The sequence below is a fragment of the Paramisgurnus dabryanus genome, chromosome 1 (genome assembly GCF_030506205.2).
Source record: "Paramisgurnus dabryanus chromosome 1, PD_genome_1.1, whole genome shotgun sequence".
NCBI lineage: Eukaryota > Metazoa > Chordata > Actinopteri > Cypriniformes > Cobitidae > Paramisgurnus > Paramisgurnus dabryanus.
This window is the reverse complement of record NC_133337.1, coordinates 21,818,096-21,840,189: the sequence shown is the minus strand read 5'-3', so window position 1 is coordinate 21,840,189 and position 22,094 is coordinate 21,818,096. Positions and strand designations below refer to the sequence as shown.

General features: G+C 42.6%; 1 protein-coding gene across 6 annotated transcripts in view; it reads right to left on the bottom strand.

The window, feature by feature from the left end:
• Positions 1-22,094, bottom strand: part of ppp1r12a (protein phosphatase 1, regulatory subunit 12A) — a 78,461-nt gene that overhangs the window by 11,194 nt on the left and 45,173 nt on the right. For 2 of the 6 annotated variants that reach the window (XM_065268698.2, XM_065268702.2), the window contains exons 5-23: positions 21,348-21,492; positions 21,188-21,262; positions 20,994-21,085; positions 20,100-20,260; positions 19,068-19,198; positions 17,125-17,346; positions 16,774-16,862; positions 16,343-16,459; positions 14,697-14,840; positions 14,003-14,128; positions 13,752-13,898; positions 7,572-7,662; positions 6,889-7,068; positions 6,369-6,540; positions 5,635-5,756; positions 3,582-3,647; positions 1,608-1,624; positions 291-420; positions 109-213 (exon numbers count right to left, since the gene is read on the bottom strand). In XM_065268698.2, coding sequence (XP_065124770.1) covers positions 109-213; positions 291-420; positions 1,608-1,624; positions 3,582-3,647; positions 5,635-5,756; positions 6,369-6,540; positions 6,889-7,068; positions 7,572-7,662; positions 13,752-13,898; positions 14,003-14,128; positions 14,697-14,840; positions 16,343-16,459; positions 16,774-16,862; positions 17,125-17,346; positions 19,068-19,198; positions 20,100-20,260; positions 20,994-21,085; positions 21,188-21,262; positions 21,348-21,492 — 2,332 coding nt within the window. The remainder of the gene's footprint in view (positions 1-108; positions 214-290; positions 421-1,607; positions 1,625-3,581; positions 3,648-5,634; positions 5,757-6,368; positions 6,541-6,888; positions 7,069-7,571; positions 7,663-13,751; positions 13,899-14,002; positions 14,129-14,696; positions 14,841-16,342; positions 16,460-16,773; positions 16,863-17,124; positions 17,347-19,067; positions 19,199-20,099; positions 20,261-20,993; positions 21,086-21,187; positions 21,263-21,347; positions 21,493-22,094) is intronic. The other 4 variants (XM_065268704.2, XM_065268706.2, XM_065268701.2 and 1 more) reach the window with 3 other exon arrangements.

Genomic DNA, 22,094 nt, shown 5'->3' with positions numbered 1-22,094 from the left:
ATTTCCGTTAAAATATCAAATGAGACATGTCTCTGTCTAACAAGATCTCTATAGCAGAGATTAGAGGAACTAAACTTAAAGTCTTCTGAATGCCAAAAGCAGACTGACCTGTGTAGCCTTTTCCAACTGAAGCTTCAGATCTGCCAGCTCAAGTTCAGTATCACGTAACTGAGTTTTCAACTTCTCATTTTCACCTAAGATCTGCTCATAAAGCTGTAAGTGGAGAAACGTGTTTAATGCTAATAATATAGGACAGCTCTGGATGTTATCATACAGTGTGACATTTGTACCTTCTTATAGTCAGTGGCGTCGTCTCTATCGAACCGCGAATGGTACGGTCGACGGATCTCCCTGATACCACGGCTACTCAAAGGTTCGTAGCGGTCCGAGTAGGAAGTGCTAGTAGAAAGAGGGTCATTCCTGAAACAGATCATAAAGGTGGTTGCTCACATTCATGCTCTAGACTAACAAGTTAGAGTCTTTAGCTATGCTCCAACTATGCTTCTTAACTCTTTCCCCGCCATTGACGAGTTATCTCGTCAATTTAGAGAAAACGTTTGAATAAAAAACGTGTTCCTGCAATACCGCGATCCACTAGATGGCGCACTTACCCAATTTATGTAAAAACTGAAGCCAAAACGTTATTTACTCTGTGTATGTTTCGATAATCGTTCTGAATCTGATCTCTAACAGATTTTGCTTCACAAAAATGCAATAATTTCAGCTTTTTGCTAAAAAATATATTTTTAAAGAAAAATACCCATATTTAAGAGTTTATAAGCGGAGAAAAAAAATTGAGATAGGATGAAACGTGTTTTTTTCCTGTTTTGTTTGTTTGTTTATTGTTTGTTTAAAAGCAGAGGGTCTTTTCTTTCATTTGATATATTTGTATGTTTATAAGAAATTTTTTCTGGAAGGCATTTTGTGAAATTTTTGTGAAAAGCAACTTTTCAAAAAAATGGCTGGTGGGGAATGTTACGCAAAAATGAAAAATCTGTCATCATTTCCTTATCCTCATGTTGTTACATAAATGTATACATTTTTTTGTTCAGCTGAACACAAAGGAAGATATTTTGAGCAATGTTTGTAACCAAACCGTTTTTGAGCACCACTGACTTCCAAAGTAGTATTTTTCCTACTATGGAAGTCAATCGCACTTTTGTTTCCTGCTTCATTACAAATTCAAGAGCATTAGGAAGTGATGAATTTTCATTTTAAGTTAAACTATTCCTTTAAGTTGAAATCAACACGAAATAACATTCACGATCCATTCAAATTCCATAAAGGGACACTTTTGAGTAAAACAGGATGTTCAACGAAGAGTAGGCTGGGATTTAAACATAATAAAATGTGTTAATTGGAGCCAATTGTATTATTATGGTTTTAGTAAACTGGAATTATAATCACATAATACAAAATGTTTAATCATAAAGGGAGTGGGACGATTGAAATCTTATGAATGACAGGTGCTTAAAACCTATGATAATTTAGTCTCGTCTTATGATTAATCCACATGGGCAAGGTCACATTAATCAAAAAAGAGAGAAAACATTTGATAAGAAATTACAAAGACAAACATTCTTCTTATTAAAGATAAAAGTACATACCTAGATATTCTTTCGTTCTGTGGATATAAAAAGAGAGAGAAAGTTAATACAATGTCTTAACTTATTGTTAATCAATCACATGCTAGTATCCCAGCCGTCTAGACTGCCAGAACGTCTAGAATGCAGATTATCAATTAGTCTAGGATGAATTGTGCCATTTAATGAGAGTCTGCGTGGGTCAGCAATCTATCATTTACAGCTCTACAGTAAAGGATGTGCTTAAAGACATCTGGGCCAGTATTGTCAGTGCAATTTATTTGCTCACATACAACTTCAAAGCAAGTGTCAGATTTATCAGTCGTAAAAGGACATAGGGTTGGTCATTTATTCGTATTCTCTGCTCCTGCTTGTGCTTTTCTCAAGGAATTCCTGAACGGCAGCCAAGATTTTTGTGTCCGTTCTTACTCGCCAGCCTTTCAAATGGCCATTGGGATGAACTCCCTGTGCAGAGCCATAATGTCAAGGCACATGCAGGGTATGTTTGGAATGGCATAATTACTGCTTGTGAAGGAAAATAATATGCGTACTGTGCACATTTTTCCTATGCATGGAATTCCCATATACACTAAAATGTCGGATAAACAATCAGAGCACACTGTGTAAGACACGGTATCCCACAATGCAATGTGCTTGATTTTATTATGAACTGAAAAAATTTCAATAGTGATATTTAAACATAATTTATCTTATGAGTTCCCTCAACTTTTAACCAATGTATCTCCAATACTAAACTTTTACATTTCTACAAAATTTCAAGCAAAATAATTAAAATAATGGGATTTTATTACATTAAAAATGCAAATAAGCCATATGTGTTAGCTAAAAATTTGGCCTGGGAGCGAAAAGGCTCAGGACCTGAGAGAAGTTCTCAAGCAATGACCCGTTTAAAAGTGCAGCCCACTTCCTGTAGCCAATTCCTCTGGAAGCATACATAGGCACTTAGCTTTGTGTCACAACTTCCTTTTGAATGCACAGCAGTTCACTTAGAGGAATCATGTGCAACTGGGCAAACAAAAACACAGCTGCATAATAAAAAAAAACACTCCATCAGACCGCCTTTCATATTGCTGCCTACTAAATAAATAACCAGGAACTGATGCTCAGCTGTATTGAGCTACGGTCATACTTGAGCTATGTTTAAAACTGTAATGTGTCGAAATCGTTGTCATTCAAAACGAGTGTGAGCTGTCAGCTGGTTTTTCTTCCTCTCTATACACGCAAGGTTAAATGGCTGCTTCCTGTTCATCTTCCACTGACCCAACCCTCATCAAAGCTGTGTCACCCTTTTGTTCTTCAGATCTTTCTGCCAATTTTCATTCTGTAACTTTTATATCACCCGTTTTCAGTTTTCCGCCCAATGTGTTTTATCTGGTTCCAACTTCTGACACAGGATATTCAGGATATTTATCTTATCCTCAATGTGACTCAGAGCAAACACAACTGGGTGTTTAAGCATACACGTTTTGTAACAGATCTATAGCCGTAGTCAGTCTTTATGGCGAATAATGTGACTGCATTCAACATCTTATTACAAACGTGTGATGTAAATATATATAAATAAACATATATAGGTGACAGTAAGCAGTTTGTGACTTAAGCTGACTTTGATCTTGAAAGTTGACTGAAGCTACTATAGGACAATTCTAGGAAGCTAGAAATGACGGTCACCAGGCGGATAGTGATGGAAATGAATTGTTCGCCCAGCCAACTTTGAACTATAAAAGTTGAAAGCCAGAAAGCTGAGCAAAGGAAGTATTTTTCAAAAAACCGACAAAGCAGTTGATGTAAAAAAACATTTGATAGGGTAAACTTTGGACAAAGCTATTAATAAACCTGCATTCAAAGAATGTAATGATAGCTTATTGATTCCCATCTTGTTTTGGACAAAATGTATCTTTGTAAAGGATAAAGAAAGGATTTGTTGATGCAGTTTCATTGTGTATGCAGATGAATTGTGGGTGGAGTGACATTTACCTGTATTTCTCCTTTAGTGCTGCTGCCTTCTGAATCTGAAGGCGGATCTGGATCATTTTCATCACTCTGTAAAAAAAATAAAAAAAATAAGTTAAACCACATTGAAGTTTGGCTTTGAACTAATGAAAAAATACTTTATACTATATACTTTAAGGGCGGTTTCCCAGACATAGGGGCGGTTTCACAGACAGTGTTTAGATTAGTCCAGGACTAGGCCTTAAATTCTGAGAGGACATTTAGGTCGTTTTTACAAACAAACATTACAAAAAACAATCTTGAGACAAAACAATGGCACTAACAAATGTTAAGATATCTCAAAGCAAGATGTTTTTATATTAAGACAGCTCAAACGTGCCCTCAAAATCAGAGTGCATTGTGGGTAAAAAGTAGTGAATGTATGTAGGGAATGAAGTTGTTCACTCAGGTTTTGGACACCACTACAAAATGGCCGACACCCGATATAGTGCACTATATAGTGGATAGGGAGCGGTTTCAGACACAGCTCAAGTTCCTAGCTTTAGATTTCTCGTGGGATTTAACTTTGTGTCATGTACATTTTTTGTTTGAGTTAAATATGTTCAACTTGCACAAAGACATGTTTGAGGCGAATAGCACACGGTTTCACGGCAACCGCACCGCCCGATTCTGATCATTTGCATCGCATCGTGCGAGTGTGCATCTTTGCATTGACTTTGTATGTAATCTACCCCCGCAAATCATGAATTCGCATTTGGTGTGTACAGCAGCAGCGCAATACAAGAGGAGCATAAAGAATTTACGCTTCGTGCTTAAATCATTTCATAATCACTACGCTCCAGCTCCGCTCCAGGTTAACCATTCCCTGCTCCTCCCTCCCACCCACTTACTCGTCGTTCTATGTTTGCTCCATGGAAAAAAAATGTTGTATTACTTGTGTCCACCTCAAAATATGATCTTGAGAGATTTTATATTTATTGTCCACCACTGCAAATAAGATTTACGACCATGGTTGCATTACGTGTCTGTAACAAAATCCTATCTACTTGTTATTATTATTATTAATTAATCATAAAATGGCCCTGATATGTCACTAAGAAATCATTTTTATTTCAAATACTTATATCACTCACAACAGTGGTCTGGCCAGGATATTATCATTTAAAAAGTGGAGTTGCAGCCCTCAACTGATGTTTATGTTGTTATTTTGTGTATTGGCCACCAGTTGTGTGATTGCAGTACCAGTTTTAGCCACAAGTTTTGTGATTGCAGTACCAGTTTTGGCCACAATCCTACATACTGTTCCTTTAAGTCTGGCATCACACGCCACAACTTAGGGCCATCAGATGCCTTAAAGGCAGGGTGCACGATCTCCGAAAGCCAAAGTTGACATTTGAAATCACCTAAACAAACACGCCCCCACCCCAATAAAATCTGGACCTTCTTTTGATAGACCCGCCCCACACATACGCAACTCAGGCAACGATGTCGGTTTGTAGACAAGCACCTTACTGCTGATTGGCTACAAGTGTGTTTTGGTACTCGGCCCGACTCCCTTTTCCAAAGCGTTTTTCAGAAAATCATGCACCCTGCCTTTAAGCAAACAACTAAGTATATTAATAAACACTCACAGTGCAGTGAAAAACTACCGAAAAAACAACAACAACAAAAAAATAATCACAATCCTAACCTTCATCTCCAAACTAAAATCCCTGATGGCCAGAAAGTAATAAATCTTTTATGAATTGTTATTCTAAGTATTGTCTAGTACATTGTGAGCTTGGATAATGTACTGTACACTGCAAGTTGATAAAAATATAGCTTAAATGTGTAATATGAATAAATAGCGCTCATAAACGGCTGTTGAGATTGAAGCGAGTGAAGGCTTGGTCCCGGGAATGGTATTCTTTACCAAGCAGATGCTCACCTTCAAACACTACTAAGCCAATGTTGTGTTCACAATCAATATTAATCAGAAAAACTAATACTGTGCTGCTTTTGTGCATGGATTTTATTGATTCATGGTCCAGACAGAAAATTGGTGGGCATTTGTGATTGTTTTATGCATTCTTCTTACATCCTGAGTCCAGAAGGACACCCCAGTCGAGCGTCTTTTCTCTCGAGGTCGCCTGCGGTCGCGTATGGAGCGTGGCTTGTCTTCACCATCCCTGTCCTCGTCCTTTTCTCTTCCATCAGACTCTGGACAGAAAACAGACACATTTTACGATTATTACAGTTGGCTACAATGTTTACAATTCTAACGCTGTGACAAATCTCTGCTTTATTTAAGACACAGTTATGGCCTCAGGTCTCGGCGTAAAATATTGGCTGAGCTTACAAAACGAATGTAGGAAAACTAATCCGACTCCAGCTTTGTGCAATAAAAAATGTGTAGTTTTATTTTATAAAGTTAGAGATACTAATATAGGAGCTGGAGGCATTTCAAATAAAACATAAGGATCAAAGACAGCTCTGTTTTCTTAGAGACAAATATGCATTTGGCAGACAATTTTATTCAAAACGGCTTACAGTGCTACACATATTATCAGTAGGGATACACCGTTATATAAAATGACATCTACCGATACCAATAGTTTTGTTTTTATTCCTAGTTTCAAATTATTGTGTCATGAAATCCAAAAAAAACAAAAGGAAGTTGCTGCACTGCCATAAACCCAGATAACTCATTTCCCTTCCTGTAACACATTATTTGACCCAGGACACCACGCAACATGACTCGAGTTATAATACTGGAAAACGTAGTCAGGAACGTTGAATACATTTCCATCGTTATATATATATGTGCTATACCTCGCTCAGCCTCGTGTGTGGAGCTTCTGTAGGAGGAGGTGAGGCCCACCAAGCTGTTGGGGCGATTCAGAGAGGAGGTGCTATAGAGGGAAGAGGAGCTGGTAGAGGAGGACGCAGGCAGGGTGGAGGAGGCAGTTGTGGTGGTTCCTAAAGAAGGGTAGCTCCGGTACTTCTGGAAAGAGAGGAAATGTTTTTGTCAGAATTTGACTTAAGATTACATAACCTGTGGACAAGCAAGCAGTTAAGAGATCAAATTAAACTATCTTAGAAAAAGGAAAGCGAGGTTCTAGCTTGTCAAACATTTTTTTTTTGTTGCTTTGTGACTTATTTAGTTATGACCAGGTGTTAGCTGACCTCCCAACCAATGGAGTCATCCAGTTTTTTGCTCTAAGTTAGCTGGTAGGAATCTGGATGAGCTGGTTAACCAGGTCTCAAACCTATTTTAAGCAGGCTGACCAGCTTGACATCAACATGAGCTGCAGGAAAAGTGTTTTGTGTAAAAGAAAGGTGTGTTCCTCACATCCTCAAAGCTCCGGTAGCGTGACCTGTAATCATCTTCCTTGCTCTCGGACTCTTTCTTCTCTTCTTGTTTCTCTTTGTCCTGTTTCTCCTTCTCGTCTTTCTCCTCTTCTCGAGGTCGTGTGGGGCGAGTGCGTCCGATGGTCTTCTCCGCTTCCTGGAGATCAGTCAAGGTCACACCCTAAAAAAGACAAAAGTCAAGGGGTCAAAACAGATGAAGTGTTATTGATTTCACTGTCAATCAAAATGTTAAAGAGCCTGAGCTATGAGTTATAAGCTACTATTGGTGGGCACATTCAAGCAAATATTCTTACTGTAGTGTTTATAAAAACCTAAGCAGCATCAAATAAAACCCATAATTCTAGATTTTATGTTTAACCACAAAGACCTGACTCACGACCAATAAGGAAACACAGCTTCGCTTTGGAGAGGAAGCACTCAATTTCCTCCACATTGGTTATTTCTCCCATAAATCCCTGCCACGCTGCAGGGCTCAGACTGTAATAAATTTCAGCAAGCGGATCCTAAACTTCAGAAATACTGGTGTGCGTTTAAAAGAAACTCAAACCAAGTACAAGTGGAGGCTTCCAACTAATAATCTGCCATAAAAAATACCCCTGCACAGTTCATTCTGTTATCAGACCGACTTTCTGCTGAGGTGTTTAGATGAAAGTCTAGACTTGCCTGTGTAGACCTCCTGGATTGTCGAGCCTGTCTGGATCTGGCCCTCCTCTGAGACTCTGACTCTTCATCACGCACAGGGGTGAGGTATGATCTGCAGGTACACAAAATGTTTTAAAATAGTCTTAATGCAATGAAATAACATGTGAGAGTGTGTGGACGTAATTGGGGAGATGAAATATTGCTGAAAAAATAAGTGTTACTATTTTAATAATAATAAGGTTGTATTTGTAACTGGTTAATGCCTTAGCCAACACGAACTACCAATGAACAATACTTCTACAGCATTTATTAATAGTAATTTGAGCATTTACCAATATATTATTAAAATCAAACGTTTAAAGTGTTAACATTAGTTCCCTTTCAATACGGTTCACTTCGCATTGCGTCAGTTTGCTGACGCTATGGGGGAAACTCCTGTTTACTCCGTGATTGAAGCCTATTGGTTAACGTCTGTAGAAAATACAGACCAATGACGTTTGAGCCCGCGCGGGGGCGTGGCACACGTCCCTATATAAGCCGGTGAAATACGTCAAGAGCTCATTACTTTTCTCCTTCAGCGCGAACCTTCTCGCTGCTCCGAAGAAGAAGCCCTTACTCGCCGTCGATCCAAGCACTGCAGCGGACTACAACACACCAGCGTGTTCCCCTGCCGCTTTCCGGTGAGCCTACAAGAGTATCTAAAAGAGCAGAAGCGCGTTGAGATAATGTCGCTTCGGCATTGCGGCTCCTGCCGAGCCCCTTTGCCCGTGGAGGATTTCCACAAAGAGTGCGTCATCTGTCTGGGTCCTGCCCACGCCGAGGCCGTACTCACTGAGGCGGGCTGCGCCCACTGCGAGCTCCTTCCTATCGCGGTGCTGCGCTCCCGCCTCGAGATCTTTAAACGGAAGGCTTCCCGTGCTCTCCCGCCTAAACAGCAGCGGAGCCGTGAAGCTGGAAGACACCCTGAGACCGAGTCCACGCCGGCTCATCCCCCGCGTGCTCTGTCTCCCCGCCGTCATCCTGTCACCTTCGCCCGTGAGGACTTACGCCCCCTGCCGAGTGCTAGCGGCATGGTTTCCTTTGGGTCCGGTGACAACTTGGAGATGATGTCATCCTCTGAGGAGTTGGAGGATTGGGCGGCTTCGGATGACGACGCCCACGCAGCCGCCGCCGATGAACCTACCGAGTCGCGTCCTCACGACTCTGAGCTCATCCGCATCTTGACGCAAGCTACGGCGGAGCTCAATATCAAGTGGTCGCCGCCGTCAGAGCCTCAACTCAGCCGGTTGGACGAGTGGTTTCTGCAGCCCGGGCGCCGTCAATCATCCCGCCAATGGCAGGCGCCGTTTTTCCCTGAGGTTCACCAGGAGCTCACCAAATCCTGGCGTGCTCCCCACTCCACCCGAGCTCAGAGCGCCGTCTCCCACGTCCTCTCCGTAGTGGACGGCGCCGACGAACACGGCTACTCTAAGATGCCGCCGCTCGAGGAAACTGTCGCCGCCCATCTCTGCCCGTCTTCAGCCGGCGGATGGAGGGCTAAGTTGAACCATCCGTCGAAGCCCTGTCGCCTGACATCGACCCTGGCGTCGAAATCCTACGCCGCCGACGGACACGCTGCATCCGCTCTCCATACGATGGCGGTACTGCAGGTATACCAGGCAAAACTCCTCCGTGACATGGACGAGTCAGGTCCGGACCCGTCGACCTTTCAAAACCTGCGCAGCGCGACTGATCTGGCCCTTCGCGCCACTAAAGTCGCCACTCAGGCTGTAGGAAGAGCCATGGCCAGCCTGGTTGTTCTGGAGAGACATCTGTGGCTGAACTTGACGGAAATCAAGGACACGGACCGGGTTGCCCTTCTTGACTCGCCCGTGTCACCGTCGGGGCTCTTCGGCTCCGCTGTGGAGGGGTTCACCCAGCGCTTCACTGAGGCACAGAAATCGTCGCAGGCTATGCGGCATTTTCTACCGAAATGATCTGCCTCAGCGTCTGAGACCGGCCGCCCAAAACCGCCGCCAACTCAACGCCCTAAGCCAGCACCAGCTCAGCCCCAGCCGAGAGCTGAACCGGAGGTCAAGCGCCAGCGTCCTGCACGACCGGCTGGCCCGCCTCGACGCCGCGGTCCCCGTCCTAGGATTACGCTGGACCCGACGCCGGCACCGCCTCCCTGAAGAGAGTCTGAGGAGGAAAAGAGGCTCTGGTCCCGCTTCGGCCGGCCCGCCCTCGAAAGTTCTGCGTGTTTCAGTCCCCTCGGGCGCTGGACACACCCTCGCTGTAACAGCGAAACACAAATTTTTACCTTTTCACAAAAAGAGCAAATTTCCTCCTCTGTACACACAAACACACACACACGGCTTAACGTCCATAAGCATATCGACGCTCGCCGTCAAATTTCACGTTTGGCAATCCACCCCCGGTATGCCGGGCTGGATTCTAAACGTAATCCAACACGGTTATTCACTTCAATTCGCCCGGAGACCACCCCGGTTTCGCGGCGTTCTCTACACCACTGTCCCAGACGATCGTATACAGATCCTCAGGGAAGAGGTGCGTTCTTTATTACTAAAAGACGCGATAGAGACGGTCCCGGCGGATCAAAGCGAATCAGGCTTTTACAGTCGTTATTTTCTCGTTCCAAAGAAAGACGGCGGCCTCAGACCGATATTGGATCTACGCGTTTTGAATCGCGCTCTTGCCAAACGGCCGTTCAAAATGCTTACAGCCAGACGAATCATGGCGTTAATTCGACCGGGCGATTGGTTCATATCAGTGGATCTGAAAGACGCTTACTTTCACATTCCGATAGCGCCACGTCACAGGCCGTTCCTAAGATTCGCGTTCGACGGGACAGCATACCAGTACAAAGTTCTGCCCTTCGGATTATCTCTGGCACCACGCACATTTACCAAATGTGCGGATGCGGCTCTCGCCCCTCTCAGACAGAGCGGCATCCGCATATTGAATTACCTCGACGATTGGCTTATTCTGGCACAGTCAGAGAGGGAAATTACTGCGCACAAGACCGTTGTACTCCAGCATTTGGAGAATTTGGGGTTCAAAATCAACCTCCAGAAGAGTTTGCTCACCCCCACGCAGCGAATCACGTTCTTAGGCACGACGCTCGACTCATTAAAGATGCGGGCATGGCTTACACAGGAACGCGCGCTCACGGTCAGACGCGAGGCGGCATCGTTCAAAGCGGGTTCACATCTCCCTCTCAAACGATTCCAGAAAATGCTGGGTCTGATGGCAGCAGCATCCCCACTAATACCGTTGGGAATGCTGTTCATGAGGCCGCTTCAGTTTTGGTTGAAAGCGAAAGTTCCGCCCCGTGCTTGGTTGTCGGGCCGCTTATTAATCAAAATCACGTACAGCTGCGTGAAAGCGCTTTCGATATGGACATCCCCTCACCTTTTCCTCTCGGGCACGGAGCTCGGCTCCGTGAGCAGGAGGAAAGTGGTGACTACGGATGCATCTGCGACGGGTTGGGGCGCTCACTGCGACGGCGAGCTCGCCTTCGGTGCGTGGAACAACCAGTTGTCTCAGCTACATATCAACCACCTCGAGATGTGGGCGGTTATCTTAGCGCTACGACACTTTCGACCGAAACTCCAACATCAACACGTTCTAGTGCGGTCGGACAGTATGACGGTGGTTTCGTTCATAAACCACCAAGGAGGGCTGAGATCTCGCTCCCTATCCAGGCTGGCGAAACGGCTTTTATTATGGGCTCACGCGAACGTACGTTCGTTAAAAGCGACTCACGTACCGGGTGTAGCCAATACGGGTGCAGACATTCTCTCGCGCAACGGTCCGCCGCCGGGAGAATGGAGACTGCATCCTCAGACGGTCGAGAGAATATGGACCGTCTTCGGCCGGGCGGAGATCGATCTGTTTGCATCAGACGAGAACGCGCATTGCCCGATCTTCTTCTCGAGACATCACGATGCCCTGTCGCAAGCATGGCCGGCATGTCTTCTGTATGCTTTTCCTCCGGTGGCCCTGTTACCACAGGTCCTTCAGAGGATAAGAGAGACGAAATGCGCGATAATTCTGGTCGCTCCGTTTTGGCACAATCAACCGTGGCTCCCCGACCTATGGCAGCTGAAAACATCAGCACCATGGCCAGTACCGCTGAGGAAAGACCTCCTATCTCAGGCGAGAGGGACGATATGGCATCCACAGCCGGAGCTATGGAATCTACACGTTTGGTCTCTGAACGGCAACCTTCACGCCTTTCAGGACGAGTGTTAAATACTCTAACTGAAGCTAGGGCCCCATCTACCAGGCGCCTTTACGCTCAAAAGTGGTCTATTTTTTCTGATTGGTGCACGACGAAAGACTTAAACCCAAACACCTGTGAAGTGGAGCATATTCTCTCCTTTCTGCAGGAAATGCTGGACAGCGGTCGCGCGCCCTCGACGCTTAAAGTGTATGTGGCGGCGATAACGGCGAATCACGCCCTTATCGCCGGTCGCACCGTGGGAAAACATGATCTAATCATTAAATTCCTCAGAGGCGCTCGCAGACTACACCCACCGCGACCTAACACGGTCCCGTCTTGGGATCTGTCCACGGTCCTGAAAGCGCTGCGCGGTCCCCCTTTCGAGCCCCTCGAGCAGGCTGACCTGCGCGCTCTCTCGTTTAAAACCGCTCTCCTCCTGGCGTTGGCATCGGTTAAACGAGTGGGCGATTTACACGCGTTTTCAATTGACCCGTCGTGTCTGGAATTCGGTCCTAACGATAGCAAAGTGATCCTTAGACCGAGAGCGGGATACATTCCTAAAGTTTTGACCACGCCATTTAGAGTTCAGGTGGTTTCACTTCTCGCCCTTCCAACGGCGGACGGCGAACAAACCCCGAACACGCTCTGCCCCGTCAGAGCGTTAAGAATATACACGGACCGTTCTGCCTCATACCGCAAGTCAGATCAGCTGTTCGTAAGCTTCGCACAACATTCCTTAGGTATGCCGCTCACTAAACAGAGGCTATCTAAATGGATCGTCGAAGCCATTGCTTTGGCTTACGCCTCCCTGAATGAACATTGTCCAGTTGGTTTAAAAGCTCACTCCACGAGGGGTATGGCTTCATCTTGGGCTTGGTCTACGGGGATTTCTATCGTTGACATTTGTAACGCGGCCGGCTGGTCCTCGCCGTCTACGTTTGTCAGATTTTATAGCCTGGATGTCCCTGCCTTACAAGCACAGGTCTTATCGGCTTAATGATTCACGCGATTGCGTTTCTGTATGCCTTCACGGTGCGTTGCTAGCTCACCGTCATGGCTACCTATTAATAAATCATGCACAGCTCGCGGCGCGCTCAGGGAACCCGCCGTCTCGTGCTCTATTGTATATGCATCATGGTGCGTTTAGAAACTTCACTGTATGCGTATTACTGTCTCATATATGGTGCTTACACTTGCGCTCGCTAGAGCTATGTATATGCTGGGTTAGGGCCACATGCAGTGTCTCTCCGGTAAGGGCACCTCAGTCCGTTGTGTATGCACGGCGGGATGGGATTACGTTCCCCCATAGCGTCAGCAAACTGACGCAATGCGAAGTGAACCGTATTGAAAGGGAACGCTTAGGTTACTCACGTAACCCCGGTTCCCTGAAATAACGGGAACGAAGCATTGCGTCGCTGGCCGTGCTACAAACGTCTACGCAGCGAGTGTTATTCGGCTGCGCGCTTCAGTCGAATAATAATGAGCTCTTGACGTATTTCACCGGCTTATATAGGGACGTGTGCCACGCCCCCGCGCGGGCTCAAACGTCATTGGTCTGTATTTTCTACAGACGTTAACCAATAGGCTTCAATCACGGAGTAAACAGGAGTTTCCCCCATAGCGTCAGCAAACTGACGCAATGCTTCGTTCCCGTTATTTCAGGGAACCGGGGTTACGTGAGTAACCTAAGCGTTAATGTACCATGAACTAACACAAATAACTATATTGACATAAACTAGCATAAATTAATAAATGCTGAAAAACTATATTGTTCATCATAAGTTACTGTATTTACTAATGCTTACTAATACAACCTTATTGTAATGTATTCCCATTAAAATAAAAATGTTAAATAAAAAATTAGACCTATAACATTTGTGGCAATAAAAATGTATAATACAACTGAATATCAACTTTATAGCTTATGTCACTATTTACAATCATGTTTATGTGTGGACATGGGTGCGTGTGCGTACCTGCGTCTCTCGCGTCCATCAGAGCCCAGTATAGTTCCAGTAGTGGATGTGGTAGTGGTGGTGGCTGCAGTGTTGATCGTGGGAATGACGGTGGCCGACTCCTTTTCCTTTTCTTTCTCCTTGTCCGCACTTTCCTCCGCCCAATACCTGTTACAAATACACCTTACATTAAGATGTGTTCTGAGTGTTTGGCTGTTAAGCTAAAAGTTATGTACTGTATGAAAGTTTTGCATGTGTAAGTGTGTGTATACCTGGACAGCAGGCTGCGGTGTCCTGTAGGTGAGGTAACAGAGGAGGTGGAGGTCGTTGTTGCGGTGACAGAGGTGGAGGAAGAGGAGGAACTTAAAGCATCATCATTCCTCCTTCCAAATGAGCCGCTACAACAACACAGATAACAGTCAGGAAAGGAGACAAACATAGAAAAGAGAGGAGAGTACCTCAGTCCCTTTAGACCTTTCCGCTTTAATGACACCAATATGCTATAGCACTCATAAACATAGACATATTAATTTTTACCAAATATATACACTTGATTAAAAAATGTATTTAACATACAAATGACTCACCCTGTACCTCAAAACGTTTGCAAAAAGAGAGCATCTTTCAACCTAATACAATTTTGGCATAAAAACTGATCATTTTGACCCATGCAATGTATTGTTGGCTATTGCTACAAATATACCCATGCGACTTATGACTGGTTTTGTGGTCCAGGGTGACAAATAATTTGTGTTGATACTATTAAATACTCAATATATCACTCAGTCCCACATTTAATGCAATCGCATGTACAACTACAAACAATGTTCACCCCAGAAGCCCAATGAGAAAACACATCAGCAGACAGTGAGAATGACAGGCGGCTACAGTACATATGAAGCACAAAGACACATGGGATATATATATGTGTGCATAATGTTTGGCCATGCGGTGATCAGCAGGTACCTGCGATGAATGCTGTAGGATTGGTAGGAGGAAGGCGGTTGCCAGGCTTTAGAGTTGTTAGGTTCCAGGCTGGAGGCAGAGGAGGATTTGGCGGGCAGGTCGCGAGAGCTAGACGTGCGGCCTAACGCTAGCGTGTGAGATGTGCTGCAGTGTGGGGCGTGGCGAGAGAAGTGAATTAACAGGGAGCGGACACAGACACACACATTAATACATGTAGACAAAACATTTAAAGTTTTAAGCACTGACTCACTTGCAGGGCGGTGCTTGGTTTTATATGACATAGAAACTCTCAAATAACATCAACAATTTGACCTTAGAGATGATTTATGCAATTCGTAATCATAAAAAAAAACAACTTTAAAGCATTAGTCCATTTTCTTAAAAAAATCCAAATAATTTACTCACCACCATGTTTGTTCAGTCGAGAAGAAATGATGTTTTTTGAGGAAAACATTCCAGGATTTTTTACATTTTAATAGACTTTAATGGACACCAACACTTAACAGTTTTAATGCAGTTTAAAATTGCAGTTTCAACGGAGTTTCAAAGGACTCCCAAATGAGGCATAAGGGTCTTATCTAGCGAAACGATTTTCATTTTTGACAAGAAAAAGAAAAAATATGCACTTTTAAACCACAACTTCTCATCTATTTGCGGTCTTGAAAAGCGTCAGCGCAACCTCACGTAATTGCTTAATGCCGTGGGAAAGGTCACGTGTTACATATATGAAACACACATTTGCGGACCATTTTAAGCAATAAACTGACACAAAGACATTAATTAGTATCATTCGACATACAACAACGTCAGAACGATCCTCTTTCTCCACACTTGTAAACACTGGGGCGTAGTTTCGCATACGTCATCCGTGACCTCTTGACGTGATGACGTGAGGTCGTGCTGGTGTGTTTGAAAGTGCATATTTTTTATTTGTCAAAAATGACAATCGTTTCGCTAGATAAGACCCTTATGCCTCATTTGGTACCGTTTAGAGTCCTTTGAAACTGCATTTACGTGTTGGGGTCCATTAAACTCCATTAAAATGAGAAAAATCCTGGAATGTTTTCCTCAAAAAACATAATTTCTTCTCGACTGAACAAAGAAAGACATCAACATTTTGGATGACATGGTGGTAAATTATCTGGATTTTTATTTAGAAAATGGACTAATCATTTAAGGATGATTTATAAAGCAATCCAAGCATGCAACACTACAACATGCTTGTATAAACAACTATTTAAAACCAAGTGGCACAAGTTCAGTCATGCAAATTTCTTGTTACAGAATGACAGATAAGCTTTCAAATCATTTGCATGTTTTTGCAGAAGCTTTCAATTATTAGAAAAGCGCGTGCTTGCATTATCTGCAAACAGCTATCTAAACAAGTGATGATACTAAGCCAAGATTTATATTTCAGTTAGCTGTTAGTTAAATAGTTAGGTAGGTAATGCATCTACACGGTGCCAGTTATGATGGTTATACAAAGTTATTTAAGCTTCAAACTCATGATTTAATAAGAATTAAAGGCATCTCAGAAGGTAGCGATGAAGAACCATCTCTTCATGAGTGAAGTTAAAAGTTAAAAATCTTGCCTGTCAGTGTGTCTGGGCAATAAAATCAATGTTGTTGTTGAAATAAAAGCTAACCTGCGCTGATAGCTGGAGGTTCGGTTTAGTGAGGAGGTTCCGTCGTTGTTCCTCAGGTCTTCATCCCAGCGTCTCCTGGTGTAGGAGCCGCTACGTTTCAGACTAGCAGCCAAATCCCTGAAGACCACAGGCTACTTATTGTACCTCCATTTCCAAATCATGATTGTTGATGAATCTATAATGCTACCAAACTGACTCGCCTATCAAAATATCCATCAAACTAATTTCTTTTCTTTCTTTTTTTTTGAGGTAACTCCCAACATTTAGCTCTAAATTTTTCATTTTATGTACACAAACATTTAACTAATTCATCAAAAATGCATTTTAAGTGTGCAGCAGCTGCGAATGCCACAAATACATGCTACACTTGAGCAACACACAACATGAAACAGCTGCAGGTGTACTTAAGGAAGAACGAGTCCTTTCTTTACCTGTTCTCCTTCTCATCGATATCTGACGTGCTAACGTGTCTCTTTGGGATGGTGGGTGCAACATACGCCAATCGCGTCTTTTCCTTCTCCTGCGATAAATGAAAAAGTCAACTGATGTCAATATATGACTGTGATGTCAAGAGAGACATTGTGCAATTCCTAGTATCAAGTTTAAGCATTAACTTTTATTCATATTGCAATTTGTGTGTACAAATAATTTTCTTACTTATTACGAATGACTTATTACGCTAGCACCAAACATATTGGCATTATCACAAAAAGGCTGACGATTGAGCCGACGTAAATCCGGGACATTGTCCATAATCTGTAATGCACAAAATTCAGACTCACCTTTTCCTTGTCCTTGTTGTCCAGTGAAGATGACAGTCGTGGAGAAGAAGCAGACCGCATAACCCCAGTGGTGTCCTTCTCTTTCTGCGCCTCTTTAGTTGTGCTGATTTCCGCCAGCGCTCCGTAGCTTCCGGTTTTCCGCAGGCCAAGTCGCCACGACGCAGGAGACTCATCCTTCCTGTCGTCATCTTTAGGAGACACTTTACCTGGAGGTGTGGTCACCTGAGGAGGGGAAAAGAAAGAATGGTGTAAGACGAGAGTTTTGGAGTACCTAAAGTCTGATTTGGGAATTGTGTATCGCCATCAATTCTTATTGTAAACTGAGGTCATTATGGTTCATCGCAGGAATTGTTAAAGCCCACACTGCACAGTGGCGACATTTACTAGGCCATAGGCAGCATATACTGTGAATATATTGACATTGTTTTGTTACTAGTGCTGTGTCCATCAGATGTGAATACAGTTCTGCATATACATACAGTACATAAAGCCCTTATGTTCTGTTAGGGTTAAGAAAGTCCTCATTAATATATCAAAATCATATTGGCACACACAATTTATAAGATAACACCCTGTAATATTTAGTTCACCACATTCAGCAAACATCATAGCAACCGCGACAACACCATGCAGTGAGCCAGTGACAGGAAGAGGAAATAGATGTGTCTTGGATTAGGCAGGTGTTATCTGATTGGTTAGATACACGGTCATGTAAGGAACACATATGGGCTCAGAAAGGGGTGCGGGGGTGGAAACACAGGGCTGAACACACCGAGGTCTCACCATCGCTTTTTTGGGCACAAGTGAAATGCCAGTTTTGCGCAAGCCTTGACGCCACAACGCAGGACAGCCTGGCTCCCCCCCAGTCATAAGGGCGGTAATGTTATCAGACTAAAGCCATCCAAGACAACAGCAATGAAGAGCACAGAGAAAAAGAAATGATGGCGAAGAAATCAGAAAAGAAAAAAAAGGACCCCTGCGTGAAAAAACAAGGCAGCGGCAGCAAAGAAAAAAGACATTTTATGATGCACAAGAGATAGAAGTGAAAAGTGAAGCCCAGATGCAATTAAAATGCAGACTTATTTGTCTTTTTTTACAAGGCAAACAAACCATAATGGCCTCCATTATTAATTCATTAAATTTTAAAATATGCATATTGGAGACACATTATCGGAAAGCAGTTCAGTGTGCATTAAAGCTATACATTTTATTAGTAAATGCGTTCCCTGGGAATCGAACCTGTGACCTGGGCGTTGCCAGCCTCATGCTTTACTTAACTAGCTGAGTGACAGGAAGACATAAACTACAGGAATAAGGACTTCTCCTCAAAAATTACTACTTTTTCGATGTGCATTTAAATGTAAAACAAATACATTGTGTGTGATTAAGTATTAAACATTCATTATAAGCCGGGCCTGCATATGCATTTGGCATCGGATGAAGTCACAATGAAATTATTAAAAGTATTTAATGTAAATGTGATTAATTGTATTATCAAAGTGTCTATGAAAGTCTAAAATCAAATGTGGTCCAGTTGTGCACAACATGGTGAAATTCTCCCACTATCCAGCAGAGGGCAGTGGACTCTTGGTTATAAAAGTATGGAGGACATTTTCTGCAAGTAATGTGAACAGTAATAAAATCAAGTGCACACTGATGCTTGCTGAACGCCACATAAATCAGCAAGTTTTGCATGATGCACTGTAGTGTCTTACGAAGCTGGGTAATGGTTTGTTCGAAGCACAATAATTCTTTAAAAGCTGTGAATGCCAGATTTTCCTCATACTCATGAAGTAAATGCATGCAGTGCTTCTTAAAAACAGATTATATCAGTAAATACATTTTGGGACAAATTAAACTTTAAAGAAGAGGCCTTGAAACACCCAGCGACACACGTCAGGTGTAAGGGATAATGAGTATAAACTGGAGGGAAGAGTATGCACCTTTTTGGTTGGTGAGGTTGGGGTTGTCACCTGGTTGGCTGGGGTAGTTGGAGATGTGACTGTGATGGTAGCAGGTGCAGAAGTAGGTGTACTGTTGGTATTGCTCGTGGGAACAGTAGACTTAGTCTTGTCTGTAAAGAAGAAATGTCAAACTTATTTTACTGTAATAACTATAAACAGCTTACAGTTAGAGAAAAAGTGTGTGACTTTTAATGTTGTTGTAATACTATAGCCTTACAATAATACCATGTACATCTATTATGGGTTGGAAACATCAAGTACGTGGTGATATACAGGGATATCGGGGTGTGATTTAATAATATTGATAAGTGCATAGCTATTATGGCATTATTATACTGTATTACTATATCAGGGCAGCTTTATACTGACTTTTTTCAAATTAATTGTACATAATTGCTTGCACGGTATTTCAATGGCCCTTTGGTAAGCAGTTTGCATGTGACTGAGAAATGCGCAGTGTAGAAATTCAATTGAAATGAAGTTGCATTACATCTTGTCGTTTTATACAAAATTATGTTGCAAGATTTTTTTTAACTACACTTAAGTTCCCTGTTATAGGCAACTCTGCAATCATTTTGAATTCCCATTAATTACCATATATTTCCGTTAAAGGCGGGGTACGTGATTTTTAAAAAAAAATTGGGAAAAGGGAGTCGGGCCGAGTACCAAAACATACTTGTAGCCAATCAGCAATAAGGGACGTCTCTACAGAGTATGTGTGGGGCGGGTCTATCAAATTAAGGTCCAGATTCTATTGGGGTAGGGAGCGTGTTTGTTTAGGTGATTTCAAATATCAACACTGGCTTTCAAAGATCATGTACCCCGCCTTTAATTCACATATATTCCCATACGTTCCCATGGAAAGTTTCCAGCCTTGATTTTGCAATGCTAATGGCTAATGATATCAGTATTGCAATAGGTACATTATCACTTTATTATACTAATTTCTCCTTTTGTAGAATCTATATGTATGTGTGTTTGTGAATGCTTTGCTTCCGAACAGCTACACACCTGCTTCGTTTTCTGATTCCGAGTCTTCCTCCTCCTCTTCCTCGCTGGAGCAGCTGGACTCATCCTTTTTCCCCTCTCCTTCTTCTTCATCCACCTTCTCCACCTCGAGAGTCTCGATTCGTGGAACGGTTTTCTCTTGCTCCAGGAGAAGCGTTTCTTTACTGAAGCACAAAGGCACACAACGGTTAGGCACAGATTGCCTGAAACTCCTTGTGGACATGGCATTTTAAGGTTGTAGGTAGAGGCTTGTTTGAAAAAGATTAATTTTTGGGTCGGTAAAAATACAAAAAACGCCTTTTAAAGGTTAAATATTTGTTTGGCAATTACGTGTTTTATATTAATATTCAGAAAAGTACCAGACCCAATGGCCCAAAAAACGCTTCTGATTACATTTCCCTTCTTTACGTTCAAAGGCAAGACTGATATTTTTAGAAAATTTTAAGAAATAAAATCCAAACTTTTTACAGAAAAACAAAAATGCACAATTAACTGTTTAACACTATTCTACTATTTTGTTTCTGGGTCATTTAAATTGCATCACATTCAATGGTAAGAAAAGTCCTTAAAGGGATAGTCCGCCCCCAAAAAAGATAATTCACTGTCATCAGTTACTCACCTTCATGTTGTAACAAACCTGTATACATTTTTTTTGTTTGCTGAACACAAAGTAAGAAATTTGACTAATATTTGTAACTAAACACTTTTTGAGCATCATTGACTTCCATAGTATTTTTCTTTTCTAATGGTGCCTCGATTATAAATAGCTTCCTTTGTGTTCAGCAAAAAAAAAAACTATAGAGTGAACTATCCTTTTAAGATTTTAGTAGAGGTGTGTCAACATCATAAATCGATTGCATTGAAATAGTTTTGCTCCAGAAACCAGTGGCCATTTACCTCTTTAGTGGTTTCACAGATTGATTATTGTCCCCGGTTGTGGTAGTTTCTATTAAAGGAGACTTTTTAACATCCTTCTTCTCACTCAGAAGCTGAAAAAGCAGAACATTTATCAATTCACACCTGACAGACACCTTTAGGCTGCACAACAAAGTTTAACTAGTGCTAAAAAGTCTTTGAAAGTAAGAGATTACCTGATTTTGCTTCTTTTGGAGCTCTTCCAAATAGCCTAAGATATCTTCATCAGCAACATCAAATGCTGTCTGACCCTGAGAGTTAAAAAAACAATGTTGTCAGCATTCGACTCAAATGTTTAGGTTGTAAAATAACAAAGCAGTAACAATAAACCCATACCACTTTATTGAGGCAATCCATATCGCACAGGTTCTCTACCAGTATCCGACAGGCCTCTTCTTTGCCCCAGTGTGCAGCAGCATGGAGTGGTGTCCAGCCATCAAAGTCTTTAATATTTACATCATACTTTGCTTGAATTAAAAGCCTGCAACCAGTCAGACAGACAGAAATAGCATGATGAGATTAGGCAAATCTGGGTTTCTTGGATTTTGGTGCCGCAATCTAAGCTTGGCCTCATTTGCCAAATGCCTGCAAATATTCTGAACGACCTAAAAGTAAATGTAACATGTAATGTGTATACATCTACTGAAAAGAGTCAATCCACATAAGAAATCTGTTGTCTTGGTGTGGTGGCAATTGTCACAATCATTCAACTTTGAAAGCCTGACGAAAGCAACACAAACAACTAGACTGTCTAAGTCCTACCACCCCATCCTCAGTTGTGTTTGCTCAACAGCTCATGATAATCTACTTCAATAAAGAGAGATTAAAACGAGTTATACAGTCTCACCCTGGATCACCTCAAGATACAATTCAACAATAGTATAAGTGAACATATGAGATGAAGCAAAGCAATACTCTACAAATGTAGCTCCCAAAAACATCATTACATAGTTCAATTTGATGTGATGTCACCTGGTACAAATCTCTCTTACTGGCACAACAACAACAACATCAAATACACAGACATTCATTGAAGAGCAAAGTAATCCCTTGTGGACTCTAATACAGAAGTCTACCGTTATT